This window comes from Oenanthe melanoleuca, chromosome 11 (assembly GCF_029582105.1).
Source record: "Oenanthe melanoleuca isolate GR-GAL-2019-014 chromosome 11, OMel1.0, whole genome shotgun sequence".
NCBI classification, from domain to species: domain Eukaryota; kingdom Metazoa; phylum Chordata; class Aves; order Passeriformes; family Muscicapidae; genus Oenanthe; species Oenanthe melanoleuca.
The window spans coordinates 1405977-1426016 of NC_079345.1; the positions used below are offsets into that span (position 1 = coordinate 1405977).

General features: G+C 62.9%; 3 protein-coding genes and 1 long non-coding RNA gene across 6 annotated transcripts in view; 3 read left to right on the forward strand and 1 right to left on the reverse strand.

The window, feature by feature from the left end:
- The first annotated feature begins 648 nt into the window (after nt 1-648).
- APRT (adenine phosphoribosyltransferase) lies at nt 649-5156 on the forward strand. Its single transcript, XM_056500910.1, has 5 exons — nt 649-775; nt 1401-1504; nt 2422-2555; nt 3914-3992; nt 4160-5156. The coding sequence occupies exons 1-5, from the start codon at nt 696-698 to the stop codon at nt 4300-4302; spliced, it is 540 nt and encodes a 179-aa protein (XP_056356885.1). The 5' UTR covers nt 649-695; the 3' UTR covers nt 4303-5156.
- On the forward strand, nt 2563-2845 carry LOC130257934 (uncharacterized). The gene is made up of 3 exons (XR_008841408.1): nt 2563-2643; nt 2679-2722; nt 2757-2845. It is a non-coding gene; the product is annotated as an uncharacterized LOC130257934 (long non-coding RNA).
- A 1245-nt stretch (nt 5157-6401) lies between the features above and the next one.
- Nucleotides 6402-13379, reverse strand: CDT1 (chromatin licensing and DNA replication factor 1). Its single transcript, XM_056500909.1, has 10 exons — nt 11394-13379; nt 10901-11056; nt 10609-10817; nt 10215-10409; nt 9949-10094; nt 9602-9705; nt 9228-9416; nt 8650-8784; nt 7654-7855; nt 6402-7090 (listed from the first exon to the last, which is right to left on the reverse strand). The coding sequence occupies exons 1-10, from the start codon at nt 11736-11738 to the stop codon at nt 6927-6929; spliced, it is 1845 nt and encodes a 614-aa protein (XP_056356884.1). The 5' UTR covers nt 11739-13379; the 3' UTR covers nt 6402-6926.
- Nucleotides 13380-13655: 276 nt separating this feature from the next.
- Nucleotides 13656-20040, forward strand: part of PIEZO1 (piezo type mechanosensitive ion channel component 1) — a 30562-nt gene continuing 24177 nt past the window's right edge. For all 3 annotated transcript variants that reach the window (XM_056500483.1, XM_056500482.1, XM_056500484.1), the window contains exons 1-2: nt 13656-13846; nt 19286-19381. In XM_056500483.1, the coding sequence (XP_056356458.1) occupies nt 13783-13846; nt 19286-19381 (160 nt within the window). In that variant the 5' untranslated portion in view covers nt 13656-13782. The remainder of the gene's footprint in view (nt 13847-19285; nt 19382-20040) is intronic.

Consider the following 20040-nt stretch of genomic DNA (forward strand, 5'->3'; position numbering starts at 1 on the left):
GCTCCAGCATTCCAGAGCTCCAAATACCGGGGGGACTGGGGCTCCAAATACCGGGATACCACAGCTCCAAATACCGGGGGAATGATGCTCAATGCTCCAGGATACCGGGGCTCCAAGTACTGGCGTACCGGAGCTCCAGATACCGGGGGAATAATACCCAATGCTCCGGGATACAGAGCTCCAAATACCGGGGTACCAGAGCTCCAAATAACGGAGATACTGGGGCTCCAATGCCTGGGGGTACCGGAGCTCCACGCACCGGGGGAATGATGCTCAATGCCCTGGGATAGCAGAGCTCCAAATACCGGGGTACCCAAAGCTCCAAATCCTGGGTTACCGGAGCTCCGCACTCCGGGGCACCCAGAGCCCCAAATACCGGGGTAGCAGAGCTCCAAATACCGGGGTACAGGAACTCCACACTCCGGGGTACCCAAAGCTCCAAATTCGGGGTTACCGGGGCTCCAAATACCGGGGGACCGGAGCTCCAGATCCGGGGTTACCGGAGCTCTACACTCCAGGATACCGCAGCCCCAGGCACGGAGGGGACTGATGCTCCGTGCCCTGAGTAACCGAACCCCCAAACCCCAATGGCAGAGCCGCCCCGGCCCCGGTTCCCCGGCCGGAGCCGCCCCGGGGCGGAGCCGCTCCGGTCCCGCCCGCCCGGCGCTGCCGGGGCTGCGCACGGCGGGGCCGCCATGAGCGAGCAGCGGCTGCGGGCGGTGCGGGACCGCGTCCGAGCATTCCCCGACTTCCCCCAGCCCGGAGTGCTGTTCCGGTGCGAGAGGGGTGGCGCGGGGACGGAACGGGAATGGGAATGGGGAATGGGGAATGGGGAATGGGGAATGGGGAATGGGAACGGGGACGGGAACGGGGACGGGGACGGGAATGGGGACGGGAACGGGAACGGGAACGGGAATGGAATGGGAATGGGAATGGGAATGGGAATGGGAGTGGGAACGGCAACGGGAATGGGAACGGCAACGGCAATGGGAACGGGAACGGGAATGGGAATGGGAATGGGAATGGGAATGGGAATGGGGACGGGAATGGCACCAGGGCTGGAGCCAGGAACTGGGGATGGCACCAGGACTGGAGCAAGGGCCTGGGCTGGAACTGGGGATGGAACTGGGGATGGCACCAGGGCTGGAATTGGGGATGGCACCAGGGCTGGAATTGGGGATGGCACAGGGCTGGAACTGGGGATGGCACAGGGCTGGAACTGAGGATGGCACAGGGCTGGAACTGGGGATGGCACAGGGCTGGAGCCCCGCTGGGCACTCGCTGCCAGCTCCTGTGCCCCTGCCCATCCAGCCCCTGGCAGCACCAGGCAGGAGCTGAGCCCTCCCTGGGCTCAGAGCAGCCCCTGCAGCTCCCTCACTCCCTGCCCTCCCCCACTGCAGCGATATCAGCCCCTTGCTGAAGGATCCTGTGGCGTTCAGGACCTTGACTGATCTGCTGGAGGATCATGTGAGGGCATCTTTCCCTAAAATCGACTTCATTGTGGGTGAGTGTGGGTTGAACATCTCAAGGCCAGGGCAGGTGTGTCCCAGGTGGGAAGTGTGGGGTGCCCTTGGGACACAAAAATTACCTGAACATTGGCCTCTGTCATGTGGTAACACCAGGACAGTTTATTCCCTTCACCTCCTCCTGTAATTTCCTGAAATACTGGTTTGGGATGTGGTAGGTGCCCTCTGACACTTTGGTGCCATTTGCATAATTATTAATTCATTGTTAGAAAAGAGGGAGCACACAAAGGCTGCTGTGCCTGCAGCGTCCCAGCTTGTTTTCCTCAGGGAGCCTTTCCAGGCCAGCACAAACAGCCTTGGTGGCCACAACACCTCTCAGCTCACCTGGCAAAGTTCAAAGCCAGCCCAGGGTTCAGGGAGCACAGAGCAGACCTGGCCCAGGTGAACTGTGATAATGGAGCCTGCCCAGAGTGCAGAGTTCCTGCTGGTGTGGCCTGGCTGATACCAGGTTTATCTCTAAGGAGAAAGGTCAGAGGGGAGGGAAATGGGCTCTTGGGGCCCAGCAGCACATCTGGCTGAGAGCTGGGCTCTGTTTTCTACCCTCAGGAGTGACTTGAAGAGCAAATTGCTCTTAGAGCCCCCTGAATGGGAGGATAAAACAGGGGGGTCATGCCAAGACCCTCCCCAGTGAAATTGCTCCGATGTGAGTGATGGGACAAGAGGAAAATGCCTGAAGTTGCACCTGGAGGGGGGTTTAGCTTGGATATGAGGGAAAATGAATTCACTGAGGAGGTGATCAGGTGTCAGAACAGGGCAGCAGCTGAGCCACCATTCCAAAAAATACGTGGGTATAACTCAGCAGTGGCCTGCACTGTTGGGGGGTGGTTGGACCTGATGGCCTTGGAGGCCTTTTCCAAGGTTTCCAAGCATTCCCTGACTCCTGCTCTGCCCCCAGGCCTGGACTCCCGTGGGTTCCTCATCGGGCCCCCCCTGGCACAGAGGTTGGGCATCGGCTTCGTGCCCGTGCGCAAGAAGGGGAAACTGCCTGGAGCCACCCAGTCCGTGTCCTACAGCCTGGAGTATGGCAAGGTGAGGCCTGGGACATGGCAGGGTGAGGCCTGGAGTATGGCAAAGTGAGGCCTGGAGTATGGCAGGGTGAGGCCTGGGACATGGCAGGGTGAGGCCTGGCAAGGTGAAGCCTGGCAGGGCAAGGTGAGGCCTGGAACATGGCAGAGTGAGGCCTGGAGTATGGCAAGGTGAGGCCTGGCAAGGTGAGGCTGGCAGGGCAAGGTGAGGCCTGGAACATGGCAGGGTGAGGCCTGGGACATGGCAGGGTGAGGCCTGGAGTATGGTACGGCTCAGCCTGGAGTATGGCAAAGTGAGGCCTGGGACATGGCGAGGTGAGGCCTGGCAAGGTGAAGCCTGGCAGGGCAAGGTGAGGCCTGGAACATGGCAGAGTGAGGCCTGGAGTATGGCAAGGTGAGGCCTGGGACATGGCAAGGTGAGGCCTGGAACATGGCAGAGTGAGGCCTGGCAAGGTGAGGCTGGCAGGGCAAGGTGAGGCCTGGAACATGGCAGGGTGAGGCCTGGGACATGGCAGGGTGAGGCCTGGAGTATGGCAAGGTGAGGCCTGGAGTATGGTACGGCTCAGCCTGGAGTATGGCAAAGTGAGGCCTGGGACATGGCGAGGTGAGGCCTGGCAAGGTGAGGGCTGGCAGGGCAGGGCTCAGCCTGGGGGTGCTGAAAGCCGTGGGGAGGGTCCCAGGCTGGTTCTGGTGCTGTGGATAATCAGGCACGGCACACCCCCGGGGTTTGGGAGATGTTTGGTGCTGTGCCCTGGCTCTGTGAGGGCCTGGTGTTCACACCTGCTGTTAAATGCCTTTCTTTGGCTTGAATTCAGGGCCATGGCCACGGAGAGTGTTCCCCACTCTGGCAGTGAGTGCTGTAAGTCAGAGCCCTCCCGCTTGGCTTCCCCCATCCCACCTGTAACCCCAGCACTGAGCCTCCCTCTGTGCTGCTCCCACTAGGCACTAACTGCAGCAGACCCCCAAAGCCAGGCCTAAGCCATGGGGATTGCTTGGGCCAAGCCTGGCATGGGCCAAGCTCATGTGACACGTGCAAACCGGTGCCAGTTTGGATCTGGCTCTAGGCAGAGCTCCCCAGTGTGTGACTGGAGATGTTCCTCTCTGGAGAGCTGCCCTGGGAGGAGATTCCTGATCAAAGTTCGGGATCCTGGGGTGCCAGAGGGCTGGCCCAGCAATCCCCCCCTGCTCTGTGTCTCTGTGGTGCTCCCCTGTAGCTGGAATTGGGGATTTGGGGATTCGAGGTGCTGAGTGTTTAGGCTGATGTCGCTGAGGACTTGTCTGTGCTCCAGCATGAACCAGCAGCTCCTGAGGGGTTTCTTCCCAAGGCCAGACTAAAACAAAGCTGCTCTTTGCTCCCTGCAGGCTGAGCTGGAAATCCAGAGCGATGCTGTGGAGCCAGGACAGAAGGTGGTGATTGTGGATGACTTGCTGGCAACTGGAGGTGAGGGAAGCACTTGTGTTCATGGAATCTTGGAATGGCTGCTTGGATAAATCCCAGCCTGGCTTTGGACACTTCCAGGGGTATCCAGAAGCTGTTGGCAGCAGCAGGGGTGGCTGTGGGGCTGGAAGCTGCCCCTGCAGTGAGGATGTTTCTGCTCCTCTCCACAGGTACCATGCGTGCTGCCTGCGAGCTGCTCAAGAGGCTGAAGGCTGAAATCCTGGAGTGCCTGGTGGTCATAGAGCTGAAAGCCCTGAAAGGGTCAGAAAAGCTCAATTCCATCCCTTTCTACTCCCTGCTGCAGTATGACTGAGGAGGAGCAGGGAGAAGGGAGCACTGGGAACAAATCTGGGGCTTTATTCAGTGATTGGATGTCACAGGGGGGTGGGAAGGGTTAAACACAGATTTTAAGCATGGCCAGATGCTCTTCAGTCCTAAATTTCCTAATCACTGTGTGGAGTGTAATGATCCCTTTTGGAGTTCATCCTTTTGGGAAGGATCAGGCTGATTTTTGGGGGGTTGGAGACCAAGATGCAGCTTCACTGAAGTTGTTTTTAGGAGACCAAAGTGCTGACGTTGCTGCTGAGGCAGGAGAGCTCTGACAGGGCACCAGCACTCCCTGGGCTGGGCCTGTCAGCCTCCAAGGAACCTGCTGAAAAATTCCCAAAGAACAAAAAGCAATTATTTCTGTAAGGGACAAATCCTGCTGTATCTGAGCTCAGGCTGGGCTGGATGCTCTGTGCTGTCACTCACACCACAAGTTGCTCTCACACCAGGGCTGTGCTTGCTGAGAAGTGCCTGCTGTGCCCTTAAATCAGGATGGTGCTGGGGTGGATGAATCCGTGTTTTCCCTCCCTGGGGACCACAGGCACCTTCTGTTCAGCACCAATTCCCCACTCCTGCACATCCCACTCCCTGTGCTGCTGCTTTCCCCCTGCTGGGGTGTTCTGAGCCATCAGGGCCTGCTCTTGCTGGGTTTGGTGGGTGGTCTCAGGTGTGTGATGGATGATGGGGTTTGGAGATGCTTCCACCAGCTTCCTCAGTTTGGTCACAGCTCAATCCTTGTGTGCCAAAACTTCCACAAGCCTGAAACATCAGGGATTGTGTCCCTGGCCCAGCAGGGACTGGAGTCACGGGTAAAATAAATATTGATGTATTTTTATGTTTCCTAAACTGTCTGAGAGCTGTTCTTGCAGTGGCTGAAGCTGTTAATGACCCTTGGGAATGTTTCCTGCAGCCCCAGGTGTCAGTGGAGCCAGGCTGTGGTGTGAGCTCTCCATAATCCCCCAAATACTTGGAATTGTTTTCCAGGGAGCATTCAGGTACCTTTTCTTTACTTTGCACCAACCTCTGGCTGGAGGGGCTTGGTTAGCTCAGCCCCCCTTACCCTTGGAAGGATTATTCCAGCTCTTTTCATCCCCATTTCCTGAAAAGCCACTTCAGTGAGCTCAGTTTGCACCAAGGAACAATTTCCTGGGGATCAGGGCACTTGGGGGAGGCAGCACCTCCCAGGCTTGGCAGCAGGAGAGGGTTCCTGCTGTGGGGGAGAAGGAAAAATCCATTCCACCCCCGGGAGCCAAGGAAAGCAGCTGCGTGCTGGGGAAGCAGTGTCAGCCCCAGCAGTGCCAGCAGGTGACATCAGGGAACGTGGGGACACTGCCTGGGCCCAGGCTGGGCTGCCAGCAGCCCCTGATGTCACTGGCTTGGAGGGAAGAGGCTGGGCAGGGGCAGCTTCCAGGTGGGAGAAGGGTTTTATCCCAGGGAGCAGAACAGGAGCTTGCTGGGAGCTCTCCTGGGACCTGAGTGTGGCTGCCAGGCTGCTGATTCCAGCTCCTTTCCAACCCTGCTCGACTCCAGCTGCTGAAATCCAGCTCCTTCCCACCACTGTGAGGTCCCTGAGCGTGGCTGAGAGCCCAGCCTGCCCCAGGAGCCCCAGCCTCACACCCAGGGGTCCCCCAGCCTCACACACAGCCCCTGGGCTGGGTTTAATCCCTTCTCCTCCTCCCTGGAAACTTGGGCACACTCCTGCCAGCAGTGCTGGCCAGCTGGGCTGCACAGGCAAGGAGGAGGATGAGAAAGGCTCTTGCTCTCTCAGGAAGTGCTGTAGGATCTCTGATGCTGCCAGACTTTGCAGCCATCCTCACCCTCTTTGTCCCTCTTCCCAAACCACTTCAGCTGAGTGGCCTGGGATTTCCCCTAGGGAAAAAAAAGCAAATCCTGGGCTCCTGTCAGCCCCTGTCCCTGCAGGAGCTGCTCCCCAGCCCCATTTACAAAAGCTGCATTCAGCTCCCTGCAAAGCCACGCTCACTTTTTCCAGTGACTCCTTCTCCAGGAGCTGGAGGAGGACCCAGCCCTTCCCAGTGCCAATTGCCATGGAGAACCACGAGACAGGCAGTGAGGAAGAGCACTGGGTTAACACAAGTCAGCTATATTTAAAACATTTAATACAAATGTGTTTTGACAAGCCCTGCAGTTGTTTCCAGCGAGGACTGGAAGATGCGTTTTCCCCTCCCTTAAAAACAAAGTGAGGTCTGAAGCTCCAAAAACATCAAATTGTGACTTTTTCTCTCACTCCTTCCTGCCTGTCACCCTCTCAGCCTGCCCTGTTCTGCCTTCACCCCACCAGGACCCAGTTAATGGAAGAAACTTCTGAAACTGGACCTCCAGGAGACCCCACTGAACCTTCAGGAGAACATAGGAAAGGAGAGGAAAAGGTTCCTCAGGTTCCATCACCACCCCACAGGATTACTCAGGAACTAGGGAACCTACAATCCTCACAGATCCCACCACAGGAATTAATTAAATTAAGGCATTTTTACCCTTCCCCAGCCATGCTGAGGACGAGCCTCCCTCCAGCCCACCCAGAACCCAGAGCGCTGTCGGGATTTGCTACATTTCCAGGAGATTGCACAGAAAAAACCTCAACCCTTGAGGGGTTTAGAGAGCTCCAGCCTCCTTGGCTGCCTTGTTGAGCCTCTCAGTGACCAGGCCCAGGTCCTTCTCTTTGTCCAGCTTGACGTAGGTGTCTGTCCTGAGGCTGTGAATTCCCACCCAGTCGGGCAGCACCTCCGCCAAGAGCCGCACGTGTTTCTCCATCTCACCTGCACGAGGAGCAGCGGGGTCAGAGCTCAGCTCCCTCCCTCATCCTCCTTTTCCTGCAGGGATTCCCCCTGGAATTCCTGCCAGGTGCCATCCAGAGTCAGACCTCAACTCCTTCCCTACATCCTCCTTTTCCTGCATGGATTTTCCCTGGAATTCCTGCCAGATGCCATCAAGGGTCAGATCTCACCTTTTTCCCCACATCCTCCTCCTGCCACAGGGATTCCCCCCTGGAATTCCTACTGGGTGCCATCCAGGTTCAGATCTCACCTCCCTCCATACAGCCCCTTCCTCTTTCAGGGATTCCCCCTGGAATTCCTGCCAGGTGCCATCCAGGGTCAGATCTCACCTCCCTCCCTACATCCTCCTCCTGCAGGATTCCCCCCTGGAATTCCTACTGGGTGCCATTGTGGGTCAGAACTCACCTCCCTCCATACAGCCCCTTCCTCCTGCAAGGATTCCCCTTTGAAATTCCTACTGGTTGCCATCAGCTTGGAGCACCAGGGTCAGATCTCACTACCTTCCCTACATCCCCCTCCTGCAGGAATCCCCCCTGAATTCCTACCAGGTGCCACCAGCTCGGGGCAGCTGTCGGCCAGGCGGGCACAGAGCAGCTCCATGCTGAGCGCAGGTTTCCTCTCGGCCACGAAGAGGCCGCGCAGGACGCGCGCCATGGCCGGGAGCCGCGCCAGCCGCGCCGCGCGCTGCTCCTGCCCCGCGTCCCGCGTCAGCAGCGCCCGCAGCCGCCGCGCCTCCTTCGCCCGCACCTGCGGGACAGCGACACGGTGAGCCCCTGGGGGGGCACGGGGAGCGCCCCCAGACCCGTGGGGAGACTAGCACAGGGTGACACCAGCACAGGGTGAGCCCCCGAGGGGTGGGCAGGGCATGAGGGAGCGCCCCCAGACCCGTGGGGAGACTAGCACAGGGTGACACCGGCACCGGGTGAGCCCCCGAGGGATGGGCAGGGCACGGGGAGCGCCCCCAGACCCGTGGGGAGACTAGCACAGGGTGACACCGGCACAGGGTGAGCCCCCCGAGGGGTGGGCAGGGCATGAGGGATAGGCAGGGCACAGGGAGCGCCCCCAGCCCCCTGGTGTGCTCAGCACAGGGTGACACCGGCACAGGGTGAGCCCCTGAGGGGTGAGCAGGGCACGGAGAACGCCCCCAGACCTGTGGTGAGACTAGCACAGGGTGACACCAGCACAGGGTGAGCCCCCCAAAGTGTGAGCAGGGCACGGGGAGCGCCCCCAGACCCGTGGGGAGACTAGCACAGGGTGACACCGGCACAGGGTGAGCCCCTGAGGGGTGGGCAGGCACAGGGAGCACCCCCAGCCCCGCGGTTTGCTCAGCACAGGGTGAGCCCACTGAGGGGTGGGCAGGCACAGGGAGCACCCCCAGCCCCGCGGTTTGCTCAGCACAGGGTGAGCCCACTGAGGGGTGGGCAGGCACGGGGAGCACCCCCAGCCCCGGGGTTTGCTCAGCACAGGGTGAGCCCCAAGGGGCGGGCAGGGCACAGGGAGCGCCCCCAGCCCCGCGGTTTGCTCAGCACAGGGTGACTCACGCGCTCCAGCAGCTCCTGGGACACCCCTCTGAGCGCGCTGGAGGTGCTGGCAGGGGTTGGGGTTTTGGAAAGCGTTGGTTCCCCCGCGTCGGCTCCGGCCGTTCGGAGGGCCAGGTTGGCAAGAGCTTTTTCCATCTGCTCATGTGGATGGAAGAGGGAGGAGGGGTTGGGTTACAGTTCAGGCTGGAGGAAGGAGAAGTTTCCCCTCTGCCGCCCCCGGCAGTGCAGTGATCCCAGCCCAGTGATCCTGATCCATCCTGCCTGCACCAAGGAGCTTTGGGGTTTTCATGGAACCATGGAATGGTCTGGGCGGGATCATCCAGGTGTGAAGGGACCTGAAAGCTCTTCTCATTCCCACCCCTGCCATGGCAGGGACACCTTCCACTAGCCCAGGCTGCTCCAAGCCCTGTCCAACCTGCTCTTGGGAGGAGATCCAGATGCTCTGGGCACCCTCTGCCAGGGCCTCCCCACCCTCACAGCCAGGAATTCCTTCCCAATATCCCATCTAACCCTTCCCTCTGGCAGTGGGAAGCCACTCACACCTTCCCAGAGACAGGCAGCCCCTGGCCCTGCCTCACCTTGGGGCTCAGCATCCCCCGGGCCGTGCTCAGCACCTCCTGGGCCGTGCTCAGCCTGTCCTCCTGCGGCGGCCGCGGCAGCTCCGCCGGGCTCACGTCCGGCACCTCGTCCACGTTGAAGCGGGGATGCCACCGGGTCAGCTTCTCCTCTGGCACCACCATGGGAGGGCTGAGGGCAGCCAGGAACGCCTGCAGAGGGGCGAGAGCTGTGTCATGGCACCAGGAACGGAGAGGCAGCCACTGCCCAGCACAGCTCAGTGATAGAGGGAGCAAATTCAGAGCCCATCTCCAAGAGGAACCTCCGTGTCCCTCAGCCTGGGTGGCACCAGTGACAAGCCCAGAGCCCAGAGCAGGGGGTGCTGGGTGCCCCTCACCTTGTGGTGCTCCCTGACGATGTTCACCAGGTTGCGGTGGAATTCCCTCCGGCGCTCCAGCAGCCGTGACGCCGACAGGTGCGGGCGCCCGTCCACCTTCTCCTCTGCAAGGAGGGACACGAGTGTCACCCACAGCACCCCAGAGGGACACACACCACGGGAGGGACAGGATCAGAGCCCTGCCATGCAGCCGAGTCCCTGCTGGGCATTCTCCCCCTTGTCCCAAACCTGTTGCCCACCTCCAACATGCTCCATTTAATGGACCAAGCAGAGAGCATCCCTACGGATTCAGGATCAGCCAGGACTGAGCGTGCCCCAGCTCTTGGGCACCCCAAAACTGTCCATACCTTCCCCCAGCACTGGCTCCAGCGTGAGCTGATACTCAGACTTCTTCCCGCTGCTGCCGAAGGTGGGGACGTTCTTCTCCTGGCGCAGGCGGTACGAGCTGGGATACACGGCCTTGATCTGCCCCAGGTGCCGCTCCTCGAACTGCCTGTGACAGCACCACGGGGGTTTGGGGACACCCAGAGCCACCAGCTCCGAGAGCTTCAGCTGGGAGCCCAGAAGGGGCCCCTGGGAGCCCAAACCAGGCCACCCACAGCCGCCAGCTCACCTGCGCATCATGTCCTGCACGCCCTGCTTGACCTTGGCGAAGGTGACGGTCTCGGAGCGGTTGAAGAGCATCCCGGTGATGGTGTCCACGCTGCGGAACATCTCTGCCAGCACCTTGAACTTGTAGGGCAGCGTCAGCCCCGGGGGCAGCTCCTGGGCTAGAGTGTGGAACCGCTGGTAGGCCGGGGGCTTCTTGCTGCAGGGAAGGACAGGACGGGGTCAGGGTCCTGGTGCTGACACGGTGCCCACCTCCCACCCCATCCCAAACCTGAGTCACACTGGGGTCACATCACCTGGGGATGTGGGTGACAACGCTCAGAGCCCCCCCCCCATAAAACCACTCTAGTGGCAGCTCCTGGGACCCCCCTGGAATCCCTCCTGCAGCTGCTCCTCACCTGCTCTCTCCCTCAGGAGCTGCTGTCCCGGTGTCCCCAGTGTCCCCGGTGTCCCCGGTCCCCGCTCTCCTCTGCCGCACGCGCAGCTCCAGCTGCCGCACCCGCTGCAGGCGGCTCCGCAGGTCACTGCTGCTCCCGCCGGGCACAGGGGGCACCTGGCCCAGCACCTTCAACCTCTGCAGGCGGCCCTGCAGCTCGGCCACGTCCTCCTGGGCAGGGAGGGGACACAGGGTCAGAGCGGGACACTCGGCACCGAACCCGCACCGGGAGCAGGGCCGGGAGCGTCCCGTACCCGCTGCAGGCGCCGCGCCGGCCCCGGGGCGGCCGGGCCGGGCTCTGTCCCCGTGTCCTGCCCGTGGCCGGGGGTGGTGGCCGCAGGGGACACGGCCGGGTCCTGTGAGAGGGGAGTCGGGGGTCGAGGAGTGGCCAGAGGCGAGGAGCTGGTGGCCTGCAACAGAGAGGAGAGTGAGGGAATGGTCGGGGAATTCATCCACCCGGATCCCTTCCCCTGTGCCCCCAAAAGTCCTGTACTGGGGGGGAGCCATAGAGGGGTCTGCAGTAGGGGCAGAGGGTTTTGGGGGTCGTGCATTGGGGGCAGGGATATGCCCGGGTGGGGGGGATTGTACATCACGAGAAGGGGAGTGCAAGTTCTGGGGGTCCTGCACTGGGAAAAGGGCTCGAACACTTGCGGGGCTTTTGTTTTGTGGTCCCCACGCACCCATTCACTGCCCCGCGCCCTCATCCTCCTCCATCCCCGAGGATCCCCGGCCCCCCCGTCTCCCTACCGCTCCCGGAGACCCCGGCTCCCCATCCCGGGGCAGCTCCAGCCTCTTCCGCGCTGATTTCCCGCTCGGTTCCCCGAACACGACCCCGATCGGCGACTCCTCTTCCATCTCGCGGCGGCTCCGCTTCCTGCCCGCCGGGCCCCGCAGGGCCGGGGAGCACCCGCGGGCCGGGGTGCGCGGGGAACCGGGCAGCGGGCGGGGGGCACCATCCTCCTCCTCCTCCTCCCGGTGCACCGGGGGAGCGGCGAGGGCGGCCTTGAGCCGGCGGCCACCGCTGCGCTTGGCCGGGGCTCCGGTGGGTGCTTTTGTCTGGCCGAAGAAGTCGGTGAGGCGGAGCTGGGCCATGGCCGCGGTCCCGGTTCCGATCCCAGTCCCGGTCCCGGTTCTGATCCCGATGCCGGTTCCGGTTCCGACCCCGCTCCCGGTCCCAGGAACACGTGGGCTCGGTCCCGCGCGCTTCTCCCTCAAGGCGGGAGCCCGCGCGCCGAGACCCCGCCCACCGCGGGGGCGGGGACAAGTCACGTGAGCGGCTTTGGCGCCACTGGGCTCTTAAAGGGGCCGCGTCCCTCGGAGCGCTGCTGCACGTGGGGGTCTGGGGGGCCCGGGACTGGACAGGGGTGGAGGTTGCCCACTCCAGCTGGGGCTAGTGGGGCAAAGAGCAGGGAATGTCCACCTGGAATGGGGCTGGTGGTCACCCCCTCACCTGCTCTTCCCAGTGAGACCCTCCAGGGCCCAGCCATGGGAATGAGGGCTGGGGGGCCCTGCAGCACCGCCTGCCCCCGCCGTGGCCCTGGGCTGGGAGAAGCCTCTGGCCCATCACTGCAGGCAGGGCACTCAGCACTTTCCGGAGCCTCACCGATCTCCCCCATCCCTCATAAAACCTGAGCGAGGCCGGCAAAGTGCAGGGCTGGATTCAGCCGGGCAGGGCAGGGCTCTGGGGTGCCATTCCCGGTGCCCATTTGCTTCCACAGCCTCCGTTCCTGCCTGGCTGCGGGTGCTGGGGGCTGGGATGGGAGGGAGAGGCTGCTGCGGGTGCCTGCACCACCCTTTCCTGGATCCCTGCTGGCCAGGGGGTGCAGCGGGGTGTTGGCAGAGGTAATTCCCAGACCCACAACTGGTGGACGTGGTGTTAATGCTGAACTTCACATCTTTGTGATGACGAGTTTAATTTACAGGAGCAGATCCCTCTGGATCCCAGTGATGAGGGCGGGTGCAGCTGAGTCCCTGTGATAAGGATGCTCCTTAGGGGCTGTGCCTGCCAAACCCATGGATTCACACATTTGGGAGCCATCAGGCCCATCCTGGTTGGGGGTTATGGTGTGGGCAGGGGTGCCTGGATGGCAGGGGCTTGGCACATTTGGGGTGGCGAGAAGAGGCCCTGGAATTCTGGAGAAGAGAGTGGGGAGCAGCCTGGCAGTGTGCCAGCTGGATGCCAGTTTATGAACCGTGTTGGGAAAACAAGCGCAGGGAAGCCAAGGAATGTGGAGAATTTCACGGGCCGATGGTTCCTGTTAGAGGCTGGTGGTTACCAGCTCTGCCAGGTGCCACCAGCTGTGCCTGGTGTGCCTCCAGCTGTGCCACCAGCTGTGCCACCAGCTGTGCCTGCTGCCCTCCCACCGGGATTTGGGCTGGGATTCGGCACTGAGCACGGCCCAGCTCCAGATGTGACCCCAGCTCCCCACACCTGGGCTCCCATTCCGTGGGGGTGGGGGCTGCACCTGGCTCTGCAGTGGGCACCGAGCTCTGGGAACGTGGGACCCAGCTCCAAGAGATCATGGACCCAGCTCCAGGAACACGGGGTGACTCCCCAGTTCCCCAGTGCCAGGGGCACAGCACCCAGCCCAGGGGCAGCACTCCCGAGCTCCCCACTCCATGCACCAGCTCTCAGCCCTGATATCAGCAACAAACATTCTGCACAAACTAGTTCCGACTTCTTTATTCCATTTTCGGACGAAATAAACATGAAACACATCTGCTTCTTTTCTTTCTTCCTTCCCTTCTCTTTCTTTTTCTTTCTCTTTCCTTCTTTTCTTTCTTTCTTTTTTAATTTTATTTTTATTTTTTGTTGATTTTTTTTTTAAACCGATTTTTTTTTCACCCCGACCGCACAAAGCGGAACCGGGGGAGGCCGCGCTGAGCCCGGACAACTCGTGTCGGTGCGGGGAGCGGCGGGCGCGGTGCCGGCGGGAGGCGCTGGGGCCGCGCCGGCCCCGCCGGGGATGGGGGCGGGCGGTGCCGCTTTATAAAGCGGCGGGCGCGGGGCGGGGGCAGCGCCTGGGAGCGCCGCGGGACCGGCCAGCGGCACCGGCACCGGGGCCAGCCCAGCCCAGCCCCGGCGGGGCGGAACGGCTCGGAACGGCTCGGGCCGGGCCTCCCCCCCCGCCCCGGGATGAACCGGCGGGGACTCTGCGCGGGGCTCTACTGGCTGCTGCTGCCGCTCGCCCTGCTCGCCGGTGAGTGCGGGGCGCGGGTGCGGCGGGGATCCCCTGATGTGACCCGGGGATCCCCTGATGTGACCCGGTGTGTCCCCTGCCCGTGGAGAGGCTGGCTCGGGGCACCCCCGGGGCTGTCGCGCTCGCCGGTGGCTTCGGGGCGCGGGGGCTCCCCCGGCACGTGGAGCGAGGGGCGCGGGAAGCGCCGGGAATCCCGGACCGGGAAGCGGGGCTGGGATCCGCGGTGCGGTTCCCCCTGCAGGGATCGCCCTAAATCCCGCCGGACAGGAGGGTGTGTGTGTGTCCCCCCGTGTCCCCCACATGTTCGGGGTGCGGGTGACCCAGTTCTGGCTCTGCTGCGGTTGCTCAGGGTGGGCGATGCCCGGGGGGCGGCTGGCACCCGTCCTGTCCCCACACCCGGCTGGAAGCAGAGTGCCCACCCAGCCCCCGCGGCTCTGCGGTCCCCAAGCTGCCACCAGCCCGTTCCCAGCACTGTCGGCCTTTGATGGCAGATGTGCCACCCACCGAGGCAACCGGGCTGGCCACCGGCCTGGAAAATCCCCGTGTCCCGGGACGTGCAGGACAAGAATCGGCTCTTTGAAGCCCGGCTGCTCCGGAGCCTCTTCGGGGCTGCGTTTGCGTAGACGCAAAGGAAAAAAACTCTTTATAAACAGGATTGTTCAAGGGGCTCCTTGTGCCGGGCACGGGCTGGGGCTGTTTGGGTTCACACCACCCGTGCTGGGGGAGCTGAACCCCGGGAAACTCTGGCACGGCTTTTGGGGTAGCCTTAGAATGGATTTTGGGATAATGTCACCTGGAGAGAGAGAGGGACCTGCGCCCGGCCGAGGGAGGCGCATCCAGCCGAGCACTCCCGTTCCCAGCTGTGTTTTTGGGGAGCAGGGCTGGGTTTTCTGGGTGCTGCCTCCAGGCAGAGCCTCGCTGGCGGAGGAAGTGGGTGACTCTTGAAAAAGCTGCTTTTCCTTCGGTTTGCCGGGGCAGCGAGTGACTCAGAGCATCGCGCAGGATGTGAGGAGGTGAATGGTAATTACAGCCCAGCCCAGAGCGGGGCTGGCACCGGGGCTGCGCTCCCCGGGAGCCGCCGGCGGCGTCCCAGGGGTGCCCGGGGCGACACGTGGCCTCGGGGCCCTGCTGCCCCAAACCCGCTGCTTTCGCCCCAAATCCTGCCAGCCTGGCTTGGCTCCTCACCCTGCTCCGCTCCCCGCTGCCCCCCACGCGGGTGGCTTTGCTGTCCCCCCTGTTGGTGGCTTGGTTTAAATTTGGGGCCCCGCTTGGGCGGGGACTCGGTCCTGCTGGGGGTGACTCAGCAGCGCCCGGGGGTCAGCAGCAGCACCGGGGAAACTGAGGCACGGGTGGGGGTTGTGGCTCCGTGTCCCGCTGCACCTGGCTGGGAGGATTTGCCCCGCCTGCAGCCCTTCCTTTCCTTCCCGGGCAGTTTGGCTCTCCCCAAACGTCCGGAGGATGTTTGCTCGCGGCTCCCGGCCAGCTCGGGGCGAGTGGAGGCGCAGGACTCGTGGCCCTGCAGCGTGGCCATGGGTAGCCCACCTTGGTTTCCCACGGCTGGCACAGCTCTGACCCACGGGGGGGTCCCAGCTGTGCCATGGGCTGTGTGCCCACCTTGGCTTCATCCTTCCTGCTGCTGTTCTGGGGTGCTGGAGCTGCTGTGGGGGGCACAGCACATCCCACTCCCGCTGGGGACCCCCAGTGCCAGTCGTGGCTCTGTGGTGGCTCTGAGGGTGGCACCCCCTCTCTAGTGCCCCCCAAACCCCCGATGTGGGTTCACAGCCCCCCCTGCCCTGCTGGGGGGTGCCTGGGGGTCCCGGGTGCTGCAGGGCTGGAGCCCAGCTGGGTGCCAGCGTGGGCTGCAGCAGCTGCCTGCTGCGGTCAGGTGCTTTTTATAAAACTGAGGGAAATAAAATAGAGGAGAAAAAAACCTATATTAAAAAAAAATAAAAAAAAGCAAAGCCACCGCTGTCTCCAAGAGCAATAACTGCTGCTTCCTCCCGGGCTCAGGGGGAGGGGATGGGGTGAGAGGATTGCAGGGTGCCCAGGACTGAGCCCCCACACCCCCAGTGAGGTGGGGGACACCATGGGGGCACCCCAGGGGTGAGGACAGCAGGGTTTGGGCACTGCCATATGGTCACAGCCCCGCTGGGAATGTTGGTGGATCTGGGGATGTGCGTCCTCGTGTGTCCCAGCACTGAGCCTGCGGCTCTGGGAGCCCCGTGGCACGGGCTGTGCCATCCTGGCGTGTGCCAGGGAAGGAGGGGTGTCCCCTGGCACTGGTCCCCTGAGCTGCTGCATTCCCTGTCCCGTGGCACGAGCCCTTGGCTGGTGCTGGGATTTCTCAGGCTGGCACCAGGCCCAGAGCCCTCCTGGGGCATCTCCTGCAGCATTCCCAGAGCGGGGTCGGGAGCTGGCGGGGTTGCCGTGAACTTTCCACAAAAACAGGATATGGTGGGTGAACCGGTGGGGCTGTTCTTTCCTGGAAAGAGAAAGAGGGGCTGGGAATGTGCTGCTGGCCAGCTCTGCTTGCCCGAGGGCTCGTCGCTTTGGGGCTGATTTTGGGATGGGGAGAGCCAGGCTGATGGGATTTTGGGATGGGGAGAGCCAGGCTGATGGGATTTTGGGATGGGGAGAGCCACGCTGATGGGATTTTGGGATAGGGAGAGCCACGCTGATGGGATTTTGGGATGGGGAGAGCCACGCTGATGGGATTTTAGGATGAGGCCTCTGGGCTCCTCACCCTGCCTGTGGTTTTCGGCCAGTGGGTGCAGAGTCCTGGGAGCAAAGTGACACCTTGGGGACGCTGTCAGGGGTCCCCAGCTGGGCTGGCGAGCTGGGAGGCAGCTTGGCAGAGCTGCCTGCCTCCAGCAGCAGGTAACGGGCTGTGTGAGCAGGGCAGGGAATTAAAGAGCTCTGCTAATTAATCCTGAGCGGCCGCAGGTCCCCGCGGAGCAGCGGCTGCGCCCGTGCCAAGCGCGGTGCGGATGCAGCGATGGGGCAGGGCTGCCCTGGGGGCTTGCAGCCCTTGCAGGTGGGAATGATCCGTCCTGGAAGCTGGCTGCGTGTGGGGAGAGACCCCAACCCTCTCCCACGGCTGCTCTTCCCTCCCCAGTGCCCCGGGGAATGCCGACTCCTCCTGGCTGCCCCCACTTTGCCCAGTGACCCCAGTCCCCTCCCATGAGAAAACTCAATTCAGGCTGGCACGGAGGAGCCCCTGCACATCCCACCAGCTCCCCAGCGCTGCACTTTACCCTCCTGGCTCGTTAATGTCACTGATATTTCACGTGCTGGCCGCGGTGGTGATGAACTCCGGCAGCTGGGGGCTGATCCCGGGGTCACGGGGCTGGGCCAGCAGGAATTGGGGCCAATCCTGGATTGGGGGATTTAGGGGACACCCCGGGGTGCTGTGGGTGCTGCACCCCCCAGCTGCCTGCTCGGAGGGCGGGTTTGCTCTCCCACACGCCAAACTGGTTTTTCTCCCTGTGCCTGCACTTTCCCTGCTGTCAGCACCGTGGGGAACCGGTTCCCTGCAGGGTGCAGGATGGGTGCAGCACCCACGCAGCGGGCACGGCACGCCCCGCCGGGCCCCCAAAACCGGGCTGTCACCCCTTGTTTGCCTGTTTTCCATCCTGGTTGGACCTGTGGGACATTCCCTGAGGGGTGCAGGGTGAGCTGCCAGCCAGAGGGTCCCTGGGGTACTGATGGCACCAAATAATGAATCCCCATTCACAGCATGAGGGTGGCCCCAAAACCAGGTTGTCACCCCTTCTTTCCATCCTGGTTGAAGCCATCCAGCCCCTGTGGGAGATTCCCTGAGGGGTGCAGGGTGAGCTGCCAGCCAGAGGGTTCTGGTGGCACCAAGTATTGGGGTGACAGCATGAGGGTGCCCCCCCTGCCCAGCAATCCCTGTGCTCGCTGTGACTCCCAGCGATGCCACCGTGTGCCCCGATGCCACCAGCGGCCGGGAGGTGGCCGTGGCAGGGCTGGGGGCTCCCGAGGGGCTGTGTCACCCCGGGGTGGGCGCTGGGCTGGGTGGCCGGTGGCAGGGCCATGCCAGTGGCCGCGGGCCCTGCCTGGCTCCCACGGAAGCCGCAGCAGCGTCTCGCCCCCGTGCCGGGAAGGCTCCTCTCGGCTGGAATTTTTGCTCCATGAGATCATGGTTTGCCGAAACAGCCAGGAGCCCTCGGCAGCGGCTGCGGGAGGTGACGCGTCCACCCCGGGGTCACCGTGGGGAGGTGGCTGCTGGTGGCGGTCCCGGTGTCCCCCACCCCCTCTGGGGGCTCTGCAGCTTTGGGGACACCTGGGGACCCTCTGTGGGTTCAGCCCCAGCCTGGGGGCGTTCCTGGGCTCTCCCTGCTGCCACCCCCGTGGTGCCCCGCTGTCCCCGGGGGTTGTGCCGTGTCCCCCCCTTGGCTGTGCTGTCCCCTCTCCCCAGGATGTGTTGTCCCATTGAAACCTCGTAAACACAGGAAGGGCTGTGCCGGGCTGAGCACGTCCCTGGCACCCGGCCGGGTCCCCTGAGCCCCCCCCGTGTCACCCCCTTCCCATTTGGGTGCCAAGGGGAGCAGCTCTGTCCCCAGCACCAGCTCCCTGTGGCTGTCCCCTCCCAGAGGGATGCCCCAGTGAGCAGGGCACAGTGACAAACTCACTGCCCATCTCCAGCCAGGCACTGATGCTGAGGGTGCCCCAGCCCCTCCTTGGGGCTGCTCCCAGCTCCTGCCAGTGCATCTGCTGCTGTCTGTCACTGCCAGCGTGGTGACAGGAACGTGACAGGAACGCTGTGGCCCCAGCCAGGGTGGCAGCTGCCCTGCCATGTCCCTGTCCCCATGTCCCCATCCCCTTCCCTGTCCCCATGTCTCCATTCCCTTCTTGTCCCCCCACCCCTGTCCCTTATCCCTGTCCCTATGTCTCCATTCCTTTCCTGTCCCCATGTCCCCACCCCTGTCCCCATGTCCCCATGTCCCCATCCTGTCCCCATCAGTCACAGCAGGGTGCTGGCTCAGCCTGGCTCCTCTGGTAGTTTCGTGCCTCCAGACAAGCTGTAATTTAGATCTAAAAATAAGTGAGGGGGAAGGTGCTGGGCTGCTGGCACACCCAGAGCAGGGCTGAGCTGGGGACAGGTGCTGTGCCAGCCCTGAGGGGTCCCAGCCTGGCCATGGGGGTCCCTGCACTGCTCAGGTTTTGTGGCAATGATGTCCTGGCGTCCCCTCGTCTCTTGTCACCCACGTGGGTCACCGGGGGTGGCACAGCCTGAGGCCCTGCCTGTGTCCCTCTTTCTGGCAGCACTTTTTCTGGGGCTTGACCCCCTTGTCCTACCTGTGCTACCACCTGGCATTTGGGGTGCCTCTCCTTTGGGGGTGCCCGTGGTGAGGGGGCTGCAGCTGTGAGCCCTCCCCGTGCCACACCCTGTCACTAACGCTGTCCCTCTGTCCCCAGCCTGCCTCTTCCGCTACAATGTCCTGTCCCTGGTGTACCTGCTCTTCCTGCTGCTCCTGCCCTGGTTCCCGGGGCCCTCCCCACGCTTCACCACAGGTAAGGGGCTCACCTGGGCTGGGCAGCAGGGCAGCTGCCACCCCCTCCTGCAGGCACCTTGCTGTGGTTTCACCCTGGCTGGGCAGAGTGGCTCCGTGTGGAGCCTCTCTCTGTTAATTATAGCCCAGCAGGGCTATGAATAGCCCTCCTGCTCCACTTTGCAGCCTCATTAACCAAAAACCTCAGGGCTGGGCTGTGTGGGTGCACCACAAGCAGCCCCTCCACCCTGCCCAGGGTCGTGGTGGCTGCAGGGGGGTCACCCACACCGGGGCAGGTGCCCAAAACCCTCCCTGTGCCCAGCTTGGACCCCACCCCCAGCTCCTGGCACGGCCACACTAAAAGCTTTCCCCTCTGAATATTTCATGGGCTGCACGGCCCCACATCCCGGGATTTACAGGAAAAAACAAGTGGAGGGAAAGCTGCTGGCCCAGGGCTGGCTCACAGCTGTGGTGGGCTGGCTGCCCACCCCTCCCCCTGCCAGGAAAACAGGCACAGGGCCCGGGGAGCCGGGTGGGATGGGGGCACAGCTGCAGCTGTGCAAGGGCTGGTGGGGTTTGGGGAGGGGGAGCCTCCCATGGGGTGTTCCAGCAGGGATGGGGATGCTGGCTGCCCCCCAGTGTGGTCCAGGAGGTGCCAGCTGGGTGCTGCAGGGACATGGA

Excerpts from the sequence above, each read along its gene's own strand:
- APRT (XM_056500910.1), top strand. The coding sequence starts at position 696 with ATGAGCGAGCAGCGGCTGCGGGCGGTGCGGGACCGCGTCCGAGCATTC. Across the intron at positions 1,505-2,421 it reads TAAAATCGACTTCATTGTGG|GCCTGGACTCCCGTGGGTTC; the intron begins GTGAGTGTGGGT and ends CTCTGCCCCCAG. Across the intron at positions 2,556-3,913 it reads ACAGCCTGGAGTATGGCAAG|GCTGAGCTGGAAATCCAGAG; the intron begins GTGAGGCCTGGG and ends TGCTCCCTGCAG.
- CDT1 (XM_056500909.1), bottom strand. The coding sequence starts at position 11,738 with ATGGCCCAGCTCCGCCTCACCGACTTCTTCGGCCAGACAAAAGCACCC. Across the intron at positions 9,706-9,948 it reads GGAGCCAGTGCTGGGGGAAG|AGGAGAAGGTGGACGGGCGC; the intron begins GTATGGACAGTT and ends CCCTCCTTGCAG. Across the intron at positions 7,856-8,649 it reads CCCAGGAGCTGCTGGAGCGC|GTGCGGGCGAAGGAGGCGCG; the intron begins GTGAGTCACCCT and ends GCTGTCCCGCAG.